This window comes from Podarcis liolepis (genome assembly GCF_965112155.1).
Source record: "Podarcis liolepis genome assembly, chromosome: 10".
NCBI lineage: Eukaryota > Metazoa > Chordata > Lepidosauria > Squamata > Lacertidae > Podarcis > Podarcis liolepis.
The window spans coordinates 7651316-7667223 of record NC_139562.1 but is presented as its reverse complement, the minus strand read 5'-3'; the positions used below and the strand labels follow the sequence as shown (position 1 = coordinate 7667223).

Here is a 15908-nt window from a genome sequence, read left to right as displayed (position 1 = left end):
AAATTACGCCATCTATCCTTGTGAGCATGCATGGGAAGCCGCTGGAATTTTTCCACATGGACCGCCAAGTCCACCCATTTTTACTGTGTGATGGGGCAAGTCCCAGTTATCAAGAATGGACATCGGACTGGGTGCTTTTCTTCTTATCTTAAAGTTATCAGAGACCAAGCTCATACATTTTTTTAGGAATGCATTTTTTCCTTAAAAAAATATATATATTAGGAAGATGCTTCAAGTGTTCAGCTGTGAATGTGACCAACACAAGTACTATAGCTCATTCAGAAGCCTTTAAAGAAGACTGGGAACCTTTTCTAGTCTATATAAAAAGTCATTTCCCATATGTGAAGACCACAGCATGGTTTGAAGTGTAAAAAAACCAGCAGAATATATTAAGCAACATGGTAGAGAAGATGAAATTAGATATGACGGAACCTTAAAACACAATTGTATGTAATTTGGGTTACAAACATCCATGTTGGGTGAGAAGGAAGCCACTACTTTTGTTGAACTGGAATATAATTGTTGAGTAACAAATGTAATTTTCTATATGGAAAAAAAGAATAAAATATTATTATAAAAAGGGGGGAGTCCTTAATTGGCTGCTGACAGCAGTCTTGACCTTCCTAATGAACACATATCTTAGGGTTTGTCAGCTTGTCTGCATATACAGCTGCTCTCCCTCTTTGTTTCTGTATAACTATGTTGGCATAGACTCCCACCTGGAATAAAGGTACCCTCAGGCACAAGGGAATTGCACTGCTATAGCTATTATGATCCCTTTAAAGTAGTTTTACTGGGATAAGAAAGTGTGCTCTAACCAGGCTCCACAATCTGACACATGCTCACAAATTGTCAGAAAGGACATGCTCACAAATTGCCTGATGAAACTTTTATTTCAGAAGTCTATATAAAAGTACGCATGATTTGCAGAAAGTGGCGAGGAAGAGGATTTTACTCCCTTTCTCATTATGCTAGAATACACCCGTGAAGTTGATGGGCAGGAGATTCACAGCGGACGAAAAGCAAATACTTCTTCCCACAGCACATACGTAGATTTATGGAATTCACCATCACAAGATGTGGCTGCAATGCCATTAAAAGGAGTTTGGACAAATTCATGGAGAATGTCAACCAATAAGTACGAGAGCCAGTGTGGTGTAGTGGTTAAGAGTGGTAGACTCGTAATCTGGTGAACCGGATTCGCTTCCCCGCTCCTCCACATGCAGCTGCTGGGTGACCTTGGGCTAGTCACACTTCTCTGAAGTCTCTCAGCCCCACTCACCTCACAGAGTGTTTGTTGTGTGGGAGGAAGGGAAAGGAGAATGTTAGCTGCTTTGAGATTCCTACAGGTAGTGATAAAGCGGGATATCAAATCCAAACTCTTCTTCTTCTTCTACTGGCCATGAGAGACATATGGACTCTCCATCTTCAGCATGCCTTTGAATGTCAGCTCTTGGGGGCGAACCAAAGCGAAAGGGCTGCTGGCTGGTTGGCTTCCTGGACCCAGTGAACTGGTCACCTTTGGAAACAAGGTGTTAATTTAGATCAGGGTTTCCCAAACTTGTGTCTCCAACCGTTTTTGGACTACAACTCCCGTCATCCCTAGCCAGGAGGACCAGTGGTCAGGAATGATGGGAACTGTAGCCCCAAAACAGCTAGAGACCCAAGTTTGGGAAACCCTGATTTAGACGCACCCCTTGGTATTATCCAGAAGGCCTCTTGCAGATGCTCAGGCACAACAACATGGCACATGGAAAGAGTGCACATCATTATCATGCAAACGTATGAACATGTATTTATAGAACTGTGATTTGGTAAAATGGAAATACATGCACTCCTTCATCACCTCCTGCTTTCACTGGATGCAGAGTACACATTTATCTAGCTAAAATGTGCTTAATTAATATTTCATATAGAAGTGTTGGATACTCTACATTCCTAATGGATTGTATTGATCAAAGGAAGAAAGGAAAACGTCTGTGTTGCTGTAGGGAAAACTAAAGCTGTCAGTTATAAAGCGATCACTGTTCAAAGGTTTAAGGCTTGAAGCAGAGCTTCTGTAAAATCTAGGCAACTCCTCCTCAACCTGCAAAGGAAGCTGCAATATTTAAGACAATGATCTGGGAACCAACTGAAGAGACTACCCTCGCAAAGCAATGCATCAAGTATGTAATAGCAGCAGGTAGTGCTAGACCCATGAAGACAGGTATGCAAGGCTGCCTTCTTTAGGAATTCCACTAACCCTGATCTTCTCTCTGAACTGCTTAAGGCCAGGAATATGTTTGCGGAAGTTTTAAACTACCGTATTTTTTGCTCTAGAAGACTCACATTTTCCCTCCTAAAAAGGGGAAATGTGTGTGCGTCTTATGGAGTGAATGCAGGCTGCGCAGCTATCACAGAAGCCAGAACAGCAAGAGGGATTGCTGCTTTCACTGCGGAGCGATCCCTCTTGCTGTTCTGGCTTCTGAGATTCAGAATATTTTTTTTCTTGTTTTCCTCCTCCAAAAACTAGGTGCGTCTTGTGGTCTGGTGCGTCTTATAGAGCGGAAAATATGGTAGTTGGTAATAAGGTTGTTGTAAGCTGCCTTCAGTTTGTAGAAAGGCACAAGTAAGAAGATTTAAAATAAGAGCAACTTCCACTTTTATTTTTCTGGTTTTTGATCACGTTTTCCATTAGCACCATTCTAATACACCTTGTACCTTAACACAAGAACCACATCAAAGTCATGCCTTCATCTCAGCTGGGCTATTAGCTTTCTGAGTAGTTCCAGGCAAGTGCCTGAAGAATGGCTTAATTCACTACAGGGTATGGTTTGCTGTTCCTAGGGTTCGCCCTTCTTCCAAGTGCACTATTCTTCCTTCCTGTTTGTACCATGCTTTGAAAATGCAAAGTGCTCTCAAGACCTGGTTTCCTTTATCCTCACAATCACCAGGCTAAACAAACATGAATTCTTCCCAGATCATAAATGAGGAACTGAAGCTGATGTGAGAGAACATGTGGGTAAAATAAATCAATGGTCTTAACTTTCTAGATAATCAGATGTAACACTTGCTGGGTTAGCTTTCAACAACTGATCTGCTTTAATTCGTTTCATTTATTTCTGGCATGCTATCTTTTATCTGTCTGGCTTAGTTGCCTCAAAGAGCAAGGTGAGGTGGTGAACCAATGTTTGAACTATACCACTGGGGAAAGCCAGCCAGATGGGCGGGGTATAAATAATAAATTATTATTATTATTCTGACTTCTCTGGCAACTTATCACAAAGAAAACAAAACAACAAAAGAGAAAATGGTGGCAACATCTCTGCTGCGACCCACTTGTTGAAGAAGAGCGATCCTAGACCATTGTTGGTCTCCCAGTACAATTTTTTACTTTCTATGCATGTAATTCATACACATGGCCAAATCTGTGGTGTGGGTGCTGCAAATGTCGTGTTAGTGGCACACCTCCAGAAATGAGAAGACACTCTAAGCTCTGCTAACCAGCCAGACAAACTGGGAGTTTGCAACCTGGAGACCAACCTAGCCTCAGCCATTGGCCAGAGAAAGGACAGCTGCCAGGGCTTGATCTCACCTCCCTGGCAGGAAAAAAAAAACCACTCTACTCTGGGACTGCAGAAGCAATGGGAACATTACTCTGGTTGGATGGCGGCTAACAGATTGAGGTTGAATCCTGACAAGACAGAAGTACTGTTTTGGGGGGACAGGAGGCGGGCGGGTGTGAGGGATTCCCTGGTCCTGAATAGGGTAACTGTGCCCCTGAAGGACCAGGTGCGCAGCCTGGGAGTCATTTTGGACTCACAGCTGTCCATGGAGGCACAGGTCAAAGCTGTATCCAGGGCAGCTGTTTACCAGCTCCATCTGGTACGCAGGTTGAGACCCTATCTGCCTGCGGACTGCCTCGCCAGAGTGGTGCATGCTCTGGTTATCTCCCGCTTGGATTACTGCAATGCGCTCTACGTGGGGCTACCTTTGAAGATGACCCGGAAACTACAACTAATCCAGAACGCGGCAGCTAGACTGGTGACTGGGAGCGGCCGCAGAGACCACATAACACCGGTCTTGAAAGACCTACATTGGCTCCCAGTATATTTCCGAGCACAATTCAAAGTGTTGGTGCTGACCTTTAAAGCCCTAAACGGCCTTGGTCCAGTATACCCGAAGGAGCGTCTACACCCCCATCGTTCTACCCGGACACTGAGGTCCAGCACTGAGGGCCTTCTGGCAGTTCCCTCACTGCGAGAAGCCAAGTTACAGGGAACCAGGCAGAGGGCCTTCTCGGTAGTGGCGCCTTCCCTGTGGAATACCCTCCCACCAGATGTCAAAGAGAACAACAACTACCAGGCTTTTAGAAGATATCTGAAGGCAGCCCTGTTTCGGGAAGCTTTTAACGTTTGATGTATTATAGTATTTTAATATTCTTTTGGAAGCCGCCCAGAGTGGCTGGGGAAGCCCAGCCAGATGGGCGGGGTATAAATAATAAATTATTATTATTATTATGGACTCTGATGCCAGCCAAAGTCTCCGGGGAGTACTTTGCATTGTTGTAACGTGTTGCAAACTGCCTTGAAGACATTTGATCAAGGGCAGGGTACAAATCTGTCAGATGGCAATGGTGGTTGCTCTTGAGTAACCAGGCAGGACTCAGACCTGTCTTTTACAGGTTTTATTTTGGTGCTAACTATTTACAGTGCAGAGCCACAAGTTCATGTCTGCCTCAATTGCTAGCAGAATCCGGGAGTGGTCGTTTCCGGGACCTCCCCCAACATAAAAAGTCTCGTTACTCCGAGCCTTTTCCTTCCCTCTTTGCACTTTAGACCTCTGCGCAGGGTGGGCGACGGAAGGAGCGTTCTTCCCTCCTGGCCGGCTTGGCCAGGAGCGGTGCTGAGGCTCCCAGCAGCATTCCCAGGTCCTTTTACTTCTTCCCCACTGGAGGTGGGGCTTTCCTCATCACTGGAAGAAGAACTGCTTTGCAAGATTTTCGGAGGCTCCCTGTAACACGACGGCTCCTCTGTTTTCCGCCCCTGTTCCGATGCCAGTTCCCTGACAAAATCTTTAAAATAAGAGCAAAAACAATGACCCGAGGGGCCACTTGTGACATGCAAACAGGCCTTCACATCTGAATGGGTCAACTGGCCAGCAAGCCAGAAGCTAAACCATATTAAGGCAAAGCAGGGTCAATATACTACAAAGCATCTTATATTGTTGCACAGTTGCCACCACAATTGGCCACCACAATTCTATGTCTTGGGGAAATAAGTGCAAGAGCTTCAGGCCCATTCCTGATCTCACTGCACATCAAGGTATGTGGGGGGAAAACTATCTCAGACTCCAAGATGTTGTGCAGACAATGAAAAGACAATCAAGTGGGTCCACCAGAGACCTGGAATATCAAATCAGGCTTAAGCTGCCTGCCAAAAAGTCAACCAGACAAAGCAGGATAACTCTTCTCTTGCAAAATAAAAAAAATTCCTTCCAGTAGCACCTTAAAGACCAACTAAGTTAGCTCTTGGTATGAGCTTTCGTGTGCATGCACACTTCTTCAGATACACTTCAGATACACTTCTTCCGTGTATCTGAAGAAGTGTGCATGCACACGAAAGCTCATACCAAGAACTAACTTAGTTGGTCTTTAAGGTGCTACTGGAAGGAATTTTTTTATTTTGACTATGGCAGACCAACACGGCTACCTATCTGTAACTCTTCTCTTGCAGTTAAGATAACTCTACATATATCTAAGGGATGCAGGTGGCGCTGTGGGTTAAACAACAGAGCCTACAACTTGCTGATCAGAAGGTCGGTGGTTCGAATCCCCACGACGGGGTGAGCTCCCGTTGCTCAGTCCCAGCTCCTGCCAACCTAGTAGTTCGAAAGCACATCAAAGTGCAAGTAGATAAATAGGTACCACTCCAGCAGGAAGATAAATGGTGTTTCCATGCCCTGCTCTGGTTCACCAGAAGCAACTTAGTCATGCTGGCCACATGACCCGGAAGCTGTACGCCGGCTCCCTCAGCCAATAAAGCGAGATGAGCGCCGCAACCCCAGAGTCAGCCGCGGCTGGACCTAATGGTCAGGGGTCCCTTTACCCTTTACATATATTCTTTTGCAGGGCAGAGGCTTGGCTATTCTCCATTCTGAACCCCTAACTGAATGATCAGAATATTACTTGGCCCTGATGGTCATGGGAAAATAAGATGCCATCCCCAGAGAGGCCAAGTTTCCTGCCTTCAGCCCTCGTAAGTGAAGTGTAAGAAAGGAATCCAAGAGAAATGCAAAATGCAATTACTCAGTAAAAGCCCAAAGCCTTTTGCCCAAAGCCCAGCTTTTCCTGTAATACTGCACTTTCCTCTCCCCCACCTTCTTCTTCCTTATGTAAACTTTTCATTATGAACAAGACATCTTTGTAACATAATCATTCTGGTTATAATGCAACTGTGAATAACATAACGCCTGCATTAGGAAAAAGCAGCAGGGCCTGGTAATGTTGTTTTAATATCATTTGTGTACTGCAGGAACTGGCTCAACCTGATCATTTAGAATTCGATCAATGCGAATTAGTGTCTTAAAGGGAGATAAACCATTTGACAATTTAGGATTTGATCAATGCAATTTGAGCCCCACAAAGATTTTTTTTTTTTAAATCATCAGGTATGTTTTGGAATATTAAAGCAAATTAATGCAGCACTGGGACAGGCAGTAAGCCGGCATCAAGGTAAGTGCCACAGACAATGTACAGTGAGTCTGCCAGCTTTCCAATAAATTCTAGATAGGTTATGCAGTGTGCCCTCCATTCCTCTTAAACTTGGCAAATTAGCCATTAAGACTACTCAAACCACATCTCATGTAATTCAAAAGGACTAAAAGTAAAACAGGAAGGGAAGGAAAGCTCAAGGGAAGAGATGAGTTGCTTGTTCATTTCACTATTGGAAGTACTTTTGTGTCAAGACAGAAAATAATCACAAAGACTGCCTTCAAAGAAGGGAGAGCTGAAAACTATGCAGAAAAGTATAAAAATAAATTAAAAGAAAGTCTATCATACCCTGAATTAAGAATCATCCATTCTGGGGAAATTTCCAGGTAATCGATTGCTAAAAAGCAGAGACGTCACCTTGCCGACAAAGGTCCGTATAGCTAAAGCTATGGTTTTCCCAGTAGTTATGTATGGAAGTAAGAGCTGGACCATAAAGAAGGCTGATCGCCGAAGAATTGATGCTTTTGAATTATGGTGCTGGAGGAGACTCTTGAGTGTCCCATGGACTGCAAGAAGATCAAACCTCTCCATTCTGAAGGAAATCAGCCCTAAGTGCTCACTGGAAGGACAGATCCTGAAGCTGAGGCTCCAAGACTTTGGCCACCTCATGAGAAGAGAAGACTCCCTGGAAAAGACCCTGATGGTGGGAAAGATGGAGGACACAAGGAGAAGGGGACGACAGAGGACGAGATGGTTGGACAGTGTTCTCAAAGAGACCAACATGAGTTTGACCAAACTGCGGGAGGCAGTGGAAGACAAGAGGGCCTGGCGTGCTCTGGTCCAGGGGGTCAGTAAGAGTCGGACACAACTAAACGACTAAACAACACCTATCGATGGCTACTAGTCACAATGGTCATACGCAACCTGTAGGATGAGAGGCATCTTGCCTATGAACATCAGCTGGTGGGCAGCAACATCGCCTTCATGGGCTGCTCACAGGCTTCCCCCAAATGCATCTGGTTGGCCACTGTGGGACAAGATAGGCCTTCCATCTGACCCAGCAGGGCTCTTCTTGCATTTTCAGAGAATCATAGAATAGAATCATAGAGTTGGAAGACAAGGCCATCGAGTCCAACCCCCTGCCAAGCAGGAAACACCATCAGAGCACTCCTGACATATGGTTGTCAAGCCTCTGCTTAAAGACCTCCAAAGTAGGAGACTCCACCACACTCCTTGGCAGCAAATTCCACTGTTGAACAGCTCTTACTGTCAGGAAGTTCTTCCTAATGTTTAGGTGGAATCTTCTTTCTTGTAGTTTGGATCCATTGCTCCGTGTCCGCTTCTCTGGAGCAGCAGAAAACAACCTTTCTCCCTCCTCTATGTGACATCCTTTTATATATTTGAACATGGCTATCATATCACCCCTTAACCTCCTCTTCTCCAGGCTAAACATGCCCAGCTCCCTTAGCCGTTCCTCATAAGGCATCGTTTCCAGGCCTTGGACCATTTTGGTTGCCCTCCTCTGGACACGTTCCAGTTTGTCAGTGTCCTTCTTGAATTGTGGTGCCCAGAACTGGACACAGTACTACAGGTGAGGTCTGACCAGAGCAGAATTTTGTGCCTGTATGCCTGTACTGATCACCACCGATTATGAAAAATACTCTTTAATTGACTACAGTCATCGTGAGGGATGACAATCATCTGAGCAGTGCAGGAACTAGCTCAACCTGACCAGCTAGAACCTGATCATTGCAAATGTTATGTCTTAAAGGGAGGTAAACCGCAGCAGTAGCCATACATATCGTATGGGTTCTTCTTATACCTGGAGGCCATTTCCTGAGCTGTGCTCACTGTCTCAGGCTGACAGCTTCGAGGAGTCAGAGGTGAGAGCTGAGAGCAGGGTGGGGACCAAAGGTGGACAAGCTACCCCAGACAAGATACAAGATGTTCCCCATCAGCGGTCCCACCCCCCTAACACCCCATACACTCCAGCACAAGCCCTGTGTCCATTCTTGATTACCAGGCAGAGGGCCTCCTCGGTGGTGGCACCCGCCCTGTGGAATGCCCTCCCATCAGATGTCAAGGAAATAAACAACTATCTGACTTTTAGAAGACACCTGAAGGCAGCCCTGTTTAGGGAAATTTTTAATGTTTGATGTTTTATTGTGTTTTTAACATTCTGTTGTGAGCTGCCCAGAGTGGCAGATGGGCAGGATAGTATAATAACAACAACAACAACAACAACAACAGCAGCAGCAGCAGCAGCATTTAGCCTCTCTATTCCAATAGGAATTAATACTGGCAGCCTACCTTCTGCAGCACAACTACTATCCAAATTAGGTCCAGTATGTGAAACTTTCTCTTCGAAAACGAAGCAGGGAGTGAATATTTCAGTGGAAAACTTGCTGAAAATTCTAGGCATGTTTGCCATTCTGAAGTGGAGTTGCTTTGCAACAATACCACAATTAGCTCCATTAATCTCACACTCCCAACTTGAAGTCACACTGACACGCAGCACATTGGTTTATGCATTTAACAGAATTATAAATTTAGCAGTTCAACCTTATTTAATTCTCCTTTTACAGACAATTAAACAAGCTCTTTAAAGCACTTTTAGCTGGAAAAATCTGTCCTCAATCCTCACGTTCAATTAAACTGAACACGAGGCATCAGAAGAGCATCGATGTTTAGTTTTCTACTGAATCTTTCATAATTTACTTATCAAGCTATACTCCAGAAGACAGTTAAAAGAACATCTGTTTAAATTAAACTCTTGGGAGCATGAAAATAACACTGTGACTATTTTTTTAATATGCATTTATGTATCAAGGCAGACAGGAAGACATCTTTCCCCACCCCTCCTAATATTTCCACGGGCCGAAAAAGGGAAATAAAAAGATGTTAATGTTAAGAAAATCATACGCAATATTGGGTCTTGAATTAACAGTAAAATAATATGCCCAGTAATGTTTTAAATATCATGTTTTATTATACTAGTTACAAGTTTTACTCATAAATTAACCCAAAACTGTGAATTATGGTCATATCAAACACTATTGTCAATTGCTTCTGTGCCCACAGAGACAACAAGTGTGCATCTAGCCCACTGTTTCCCAAACTTGGGCCTGCAGTTGTTTTTGGACTACAACTCCCATCATCCCTAGGGAGGACCAGTGTGGTCAGGGATGATGGGAACTGTAGTCCAAAAACAGCTAGACACCCAAGTTTGGGAAGAACTGTTCTAGTGAATAATAAGCTTGTACTCAATAACTTAAGCTATGTACAGATAGGTAGCCGTGTTGGTCTGCCATAGTCAAAATAAAAAAATTCCTTCCAGTAGCACCTTAAAGACCAACTAAGTTAGTTCTTGGTATGAGCTTTCGTGTGGTATCTGAAGAAGTGTGCATGCACACGAAAGCTCATACCAAGAACTAACTTAGTTGGTCTTTAAGGTGCTACTGGAAGGAATTTTTTTATTAAGCTATGTATACATTTAAAGCAAGCTTTAATATTTTCAGGTTCCAGAGAATATGCTGATATCTTTGCATAAGAGACATCTCACCCATTTCCCTCCTATTGTCACTTCTGCCCTGGAAGCTGAAATCATGCAAGCAGGAAAGGAGAAAGTAGGTCCTGTGGCTGAACAACTACTGGAAAAATGTGAGCTCCCTCTTCAAAGAATGGGCAGGACTGATACCCTGCCTTCCAATGAAATACACCTCTGTGTTTTCTATCTTTTTTCTCTATAAAGGCAAACAGATAACTCCTGAGTGCTGTACCTTAATTGCATGTCTAAAGCTTGCAGGTATTATTTGTCGATATTATTTGTATGAAAAGGCATGCCTATTTCCATAAGTTTGCCAGAAGTGCTTTGTGTCAGGTTATACATAAAACATTTTGCACTGGGAACGTTTAGCTCGGGAAAATAAAGCAATCAATTGTTCTTCCCGGGCTGTCTTAATTTCTAGTCGTTTCAAGCTCTTAAGTAAGGAAAACCTTAAACTAAAAGAGAAAGCGAAGAATGGTCTTGCGGGATAAGATCAAAGCGCCCGTGCCCAGCCTATAGTTGTCATGGCTAGAAATTTGGGGTGACCAGACCCCCATGAACTTGCCTAGTCTTCTTAAATAGTTGCGGGGAAATAAGCCTGTTTAAGTAATTCATGGAGACGCGGGTGGTGCTGTGATCTAAACCACTGAGCCTCTTGGGCTTGCTGATCAGAAGGTCGGCGGTTCGAACCCCAGTGATGGGGTGAGCTCCCGTTGCTCAGTCCCAGCTCCTGCCAACCTAGCAGTTCGAAAGCATGTCAAAGTGCAAGTAGATAAATAGGTACCGCTCTGGCGGGAAGGTAAACGACGTTTCTGTGCGCTGCTCTGGTTTCGGTGTTTCGTTGTGCCAGAAGTGGCTTAATCATGCTGGCCACATGACCCGGAAAAACTGTCGGCGGACAAATGCCGGCCTGTAAAGCGAGATGAGCGCTGCAACCCCAGAGTCGTCTGTGCCGGGACTTAACTGTCAGGGGGCCTTTACCTTTAAGTAATTCATTGTTATAAATAAGCCCTGGAACTACTACTTATCATGTGCTGTCATGACCCTTTTGAATGTCTGAGGACTCAAACTCATGCATGTGGGCAAGTTTGAGAATGAAAAGTATAGAAGGCTTACTCTTATCCCCCCCCCCATTCTTTTTATTGATTTTCATAAGGCTTAGTCTTGAGTCACCGAAAGGTGACTTTTCTCCTTTACATCTGTACTGTAAGACAGTTTTTTTGTACAGTGGAACCTTGCTTCTCGAACTTAATCTGTTCCGGGAGTCTGACTCCCAAAACCATTCGAAAACCAAGGAGCAGCTTCCAATTGGCCGCAGGATCTTCTTGCACTCAAGTCAGATGTTTGGCTTCCGAAAAAGTTCAAAAACCGGAATACTTACTTCCAAGTTTTTGGCGCTTGGGAACTGCTTTGTTCGTCAACTAAGCCGTTCAAGAACCAAGGTTCCACTGTATATGGAAAGTTGTGATTTTACCACACTGATTGCTTTTCAAGACCATTATACCATGCAACTATTGAATGGGGTGTGGGAAGAGAAGGGAAGACTCCTCAGAAATCCCTGTAAATTGGGTCTGAGAGTTTCTGGGTCTGAAGAAATCATCTAGTGACTTATTTTGCAGTCCAAAGGGAAAACCACAGAGGAGACTCATTGAAAGGTTCCATATGCTTCCATATTGACAGGACTGTGCAATGACTCAGTTTTAGAGTGTTTGCTGAAGACCTTCTTATTTCAGGGCGCTTTTAATGTTTTCCATCTTAGTTTGCTGTAGGATGGTTCCTGCATTTCAATTCAACTACTACAGTGGTACCTCGGTTTACGAACTTAATCCATTCCGGAAGTCCATTCTTAAACCGGAACCATTCTTAAACCCTAATGAGGCCTCCTGCTGCCAGTGCCCTTCCACTGTTCAGATTGCGTTTTTAGACCAAGGTAAAGTTCGCAAACCGGGACACTACTTCCGGTTTTGCGGAGTTCGTAAACCGAATAGTTCGTAAACAGGGCTGTTCTTAATCCGAGGTACCACTATATTTTAAACTGCCTTTTGTTAAATTGTGTAGTCTGTATTGGGTGCTAAAGTTTATTTTTTAAAAATGTTTTTAATGTTTAATGCTGCTTTCTGTGGGTTTAACAGAAACAGGAATCGGGTCGGCACTTTATGATGTGGAAACATGCTAGATCACAATTATTAATATAGAGCAGAGCTTCCCAAACTTTTCATGTTGGTGACACACTTTTTAGACGTGCATCATTTCATGACACAGAAATTCAAGGAGGGGGGGTTTACTAGCAAACTGGAGGTTAAACTAACTCCTTTCCAGCCCCGGGAGGAGCACGGGGAGCATTTGCACAACGCACCTACACGCTGCAGCCAACACACTAATGTGTCGTGACACTCAGTTTGGAAAGCTCTGATACGGAGCTACCAATATTCACAGTGCGTTAGAAAAACTGCATGCAACTGGCACCCTTCAGATGTTTTGGAGTGTAACTCCTGCCTGCCCCAGCCAGGATATACTGAAAAGGCAGAAAATATCTCGTCCTTTGGTTGTTTTCCTATGGGAAAGCTGACTAAAGCCATGAGTTGCCATAAGGCTCCTTTATGATCTTTATCAAGTTATTAAGTAGCTATAATGATATGTTGTCATGGGGGCTGAGAGCCTTTCAGCAACAACAGACTTCCAGATAACAACAGAGTACTGGTCTCTGTCTTCTACTGACAGCATTCATCAGAAAACAGCAGGAAAATGGGAGGGGGGGGGGTTAACATTTCTGAAATGAAAGCCATGAAATATGATGGATGATGCCTTCCTGCAAGAATTAGCAGAAGAAGAAGGAAAGACCAGGGCAAAAGGTCACAGTCACTTCAGTCCCGCAATTACTGGATCTTCATTAAGCCCTCCGGAGAAATATAGAGAATTCAACCCAACCTTCAACACAAGGGCAAAGTTAAATTACTGATTTAAATACCTTTCAAGCCATTGGGGGCGGGGGAAGAGAGAGATTTTACCAAAATGGCTGAAATCTAATCACAGAGGTAGCAATATAATCTAAGGCGCTTTAAAAAACAGAAAACACTGTATGATTAATAAAATTAAAGAAGGGCCCCCGTCCATTGGTCTGCAACCTAATGTAATCTTTGGGATTCCTATGATGGCAAGCGCATGCTTTAAAAGTAATAACAGTGCTTGCAGTCATCCCCTGCATCTTAGTGGGCCTGATCCAGGAGACGCATCCTTCTTTGAAGATTCCGTCCCATTCTTTCCAATATGCATCACACAAAAGTTAAGGACATGTGTCTGCTTTGAATTCCTATGCTGCAACCAGGACACAGTTCAGCTGATTTGGAGCCCTGGTCACAAGGCTTTTCCTGCAATGCCAATACCCGCAACTCACTTCATTTCCATTTTCGCTTTCCCAGCAAAAGCCGGGGGGGGGGGCAGGGAAGAAATCAGATTCATGGTCTTCCTTCAAAAATAGTACAAGGATAAAAAGAAAAAGAGAGAGGAACTTACTTGAATCTGGCATCTACTTCCTCAACAGCTTTTTGGTACTGCTCCGTGGTGACTTTATAGAACTGTGAGCTCTAGAAATACAGAGAGAGCGAGAGAAATAAGGGTAAGCAATCAAAGAAGTGCATGCCAAATGAGAAAAGCATTTTTTTTCGGGGGGAGGGGGGAGTTTAGTAATTCATGAGGCCCTAACGAGACATCCACAGCTGCTCTCACTCCAAGTCCAACAATTACTAAGAGAACCTCGTTAAATTTGCCGCTGTGGTTATTCTAAGTGGCGAAAAACTTACTGGGTGGAATTCAGTTGTCACCTTATTATGACTGTTCCATCAGTGCAAGAATTTCTGCTTGCCAGATGGAACAATCTTCCCTCTCCTGCCCCTGTGTGCTGTTGGGGGGGGTGTTCTCCTAATCTGGGGGGAGGCACAGGGAAGGGCAGAAGGAGCGGCGAGAAAGCCCTGTTGCGCTAGGAGGGCTCATTGCACTAGTTGACTGGAAAGTAGACAGCCAATTTATTCCTAATCATTCCGACATCCAGCTTCTTCAGACCTGCTTTTATCCAGTCCTTCTGTTCCTTCCTACCTGTTTTCCTTGGCCCTCTTTTCCCTCTGCTTCTTGTTTCCTAGGCTCCCCACTTCCATCTATTTTCTGCTTATTTTGCCCTCTGTCACTGGGCTCCCCTCTACCCTTAACATCCATGGCATTCACGGCTCATGTCTCCTTGTCTTCCATTTTGACTCTGCTCCCCAGCCTTGCTCTGAGCTTTGTGACATCATAACAGTTCAGCCAATGGCAAGATCAAATGCTCACAGCAGCTTCTACTGCTTTCTCTATTGCCCATGGCTAGAGCTTGCCGTTTCTGATAAACTGATAGAACCATGAGAGGGAAAGAGAGAGAGTGAGAGAGTGGACCTTTGCTTTAGTTTTATAGTTAAAATAATCTATGCATAATTGGACCCTGAAATGGCACCTACATATATATAAATCTGGGAAGAGGTGGGGAGGGCTTTTGCACAACCTCCCAACTGCTTGTGCCTCTGACAGGGGGACATGCTTTGCAAAATCAGAATTACTGAGTGGCAGAACCGCACATTCTATCTCTACACATGTCTTGAAATGCCGTCTGCAAAGTGAGGCTGGGGGAGGCAATTTTTAGTGGGGAAAGTGTTCCGGTGAAGGATCTACAACCGCCTCACTGCTCAGAATTTGCCACCCCCTGTAACAAAAAAAATCCCAAACCCACCTTTCCAACCCAGATGTGAAACTCGTAGCTGGCGGTTGGGGAAACAGCAGGAGGGCAAAACTTCAAGGCAGATTAAAAACCGTGACGCTGATTGTAATGAGGCCTAGAACCTGGTTGCTAGTTTAATGCAAACAACAGCTGGATTGCTTATCCATAATGCTGGGCATAGAAAGTGGATGCAGAACCTGACCCATCAACAGCCCCTTCATCCCACCTTGATGCAGGGGCCATGTATGAGATGATTAAAGGTTTAGAAGGCAAGTTGCAATAGCTGGCCTGTACCAACATGGTGATTAAAATGGCGCCTCTGTATTGCACCATTGATGCCTTATGCATTTCATATTTATATAGACTACACTTCACATATAATAAACGGGATACCATGCTAGGACCCTGCTCTCAGCACTCTTTAAATGAGACTAGCTAATTTTTTGATTGGGATCTGCATATGCAATTCTTCTCTGTGCCCTGCCACAATCTTCATGGTCAACCAAGAACGTCCTCTTGGACCAAGCCATAGCAAACATAATCCTTGCTGTTAGAGACCCCTTTTATGTAGTGGGGCATCACTTCCATTAAGCAAACCTGATAACAAACCTGTAAAGGAGACCAGTATTCCTATGGTCATATTATGGACTGGGGGCTGAAGACAAAAGAGAGCAGTTTGCTCAAACTCATCCAGCAAGTTCTTGGCTAAACCCAGACCAATGGTGGGAACTTCCAGTTTAATTCTGTCCTATATGCTTCAGAGATGGTTACATGGTCTTCCCACCAGCTACAGTAATAATCTAGCAGTAAACATTATCACGTTGCAAGTATCCCTACCTCACATCACTGGCTGCCATGCAGGTAAAGAAACTCACAGTCCATGTGGTAAACACTATCAGACATTTGGCTTGGGGAGAGCTTACTTATGG

The 15908-nt window shown here is 44.2% G+C and overlaps 1 protein-coding gene across 1 annotated transcript in view; it reads right to left on the bottom strand.

The window, feature by feature from the left end:
- The window catches only part of CHCHD3 (coiled-coil-helix-coiled-coil-helix domain containing 3), a 213968-nt gene that overhangs the window by 34488 nt on the left and 163572 nt on the right, over positions 1–15908 (bottom strand). Inside the window, exon 6 of the mRNA XM_083461611.1 lies at positions 13752–13822. Within this exon, the coding sequence (XP_083317737.1) occupies positions 13752–13822 (71 nt within the window). The remainder of the gene's footprint in view (positions 1–13751; positions 13823–15908) is intronic.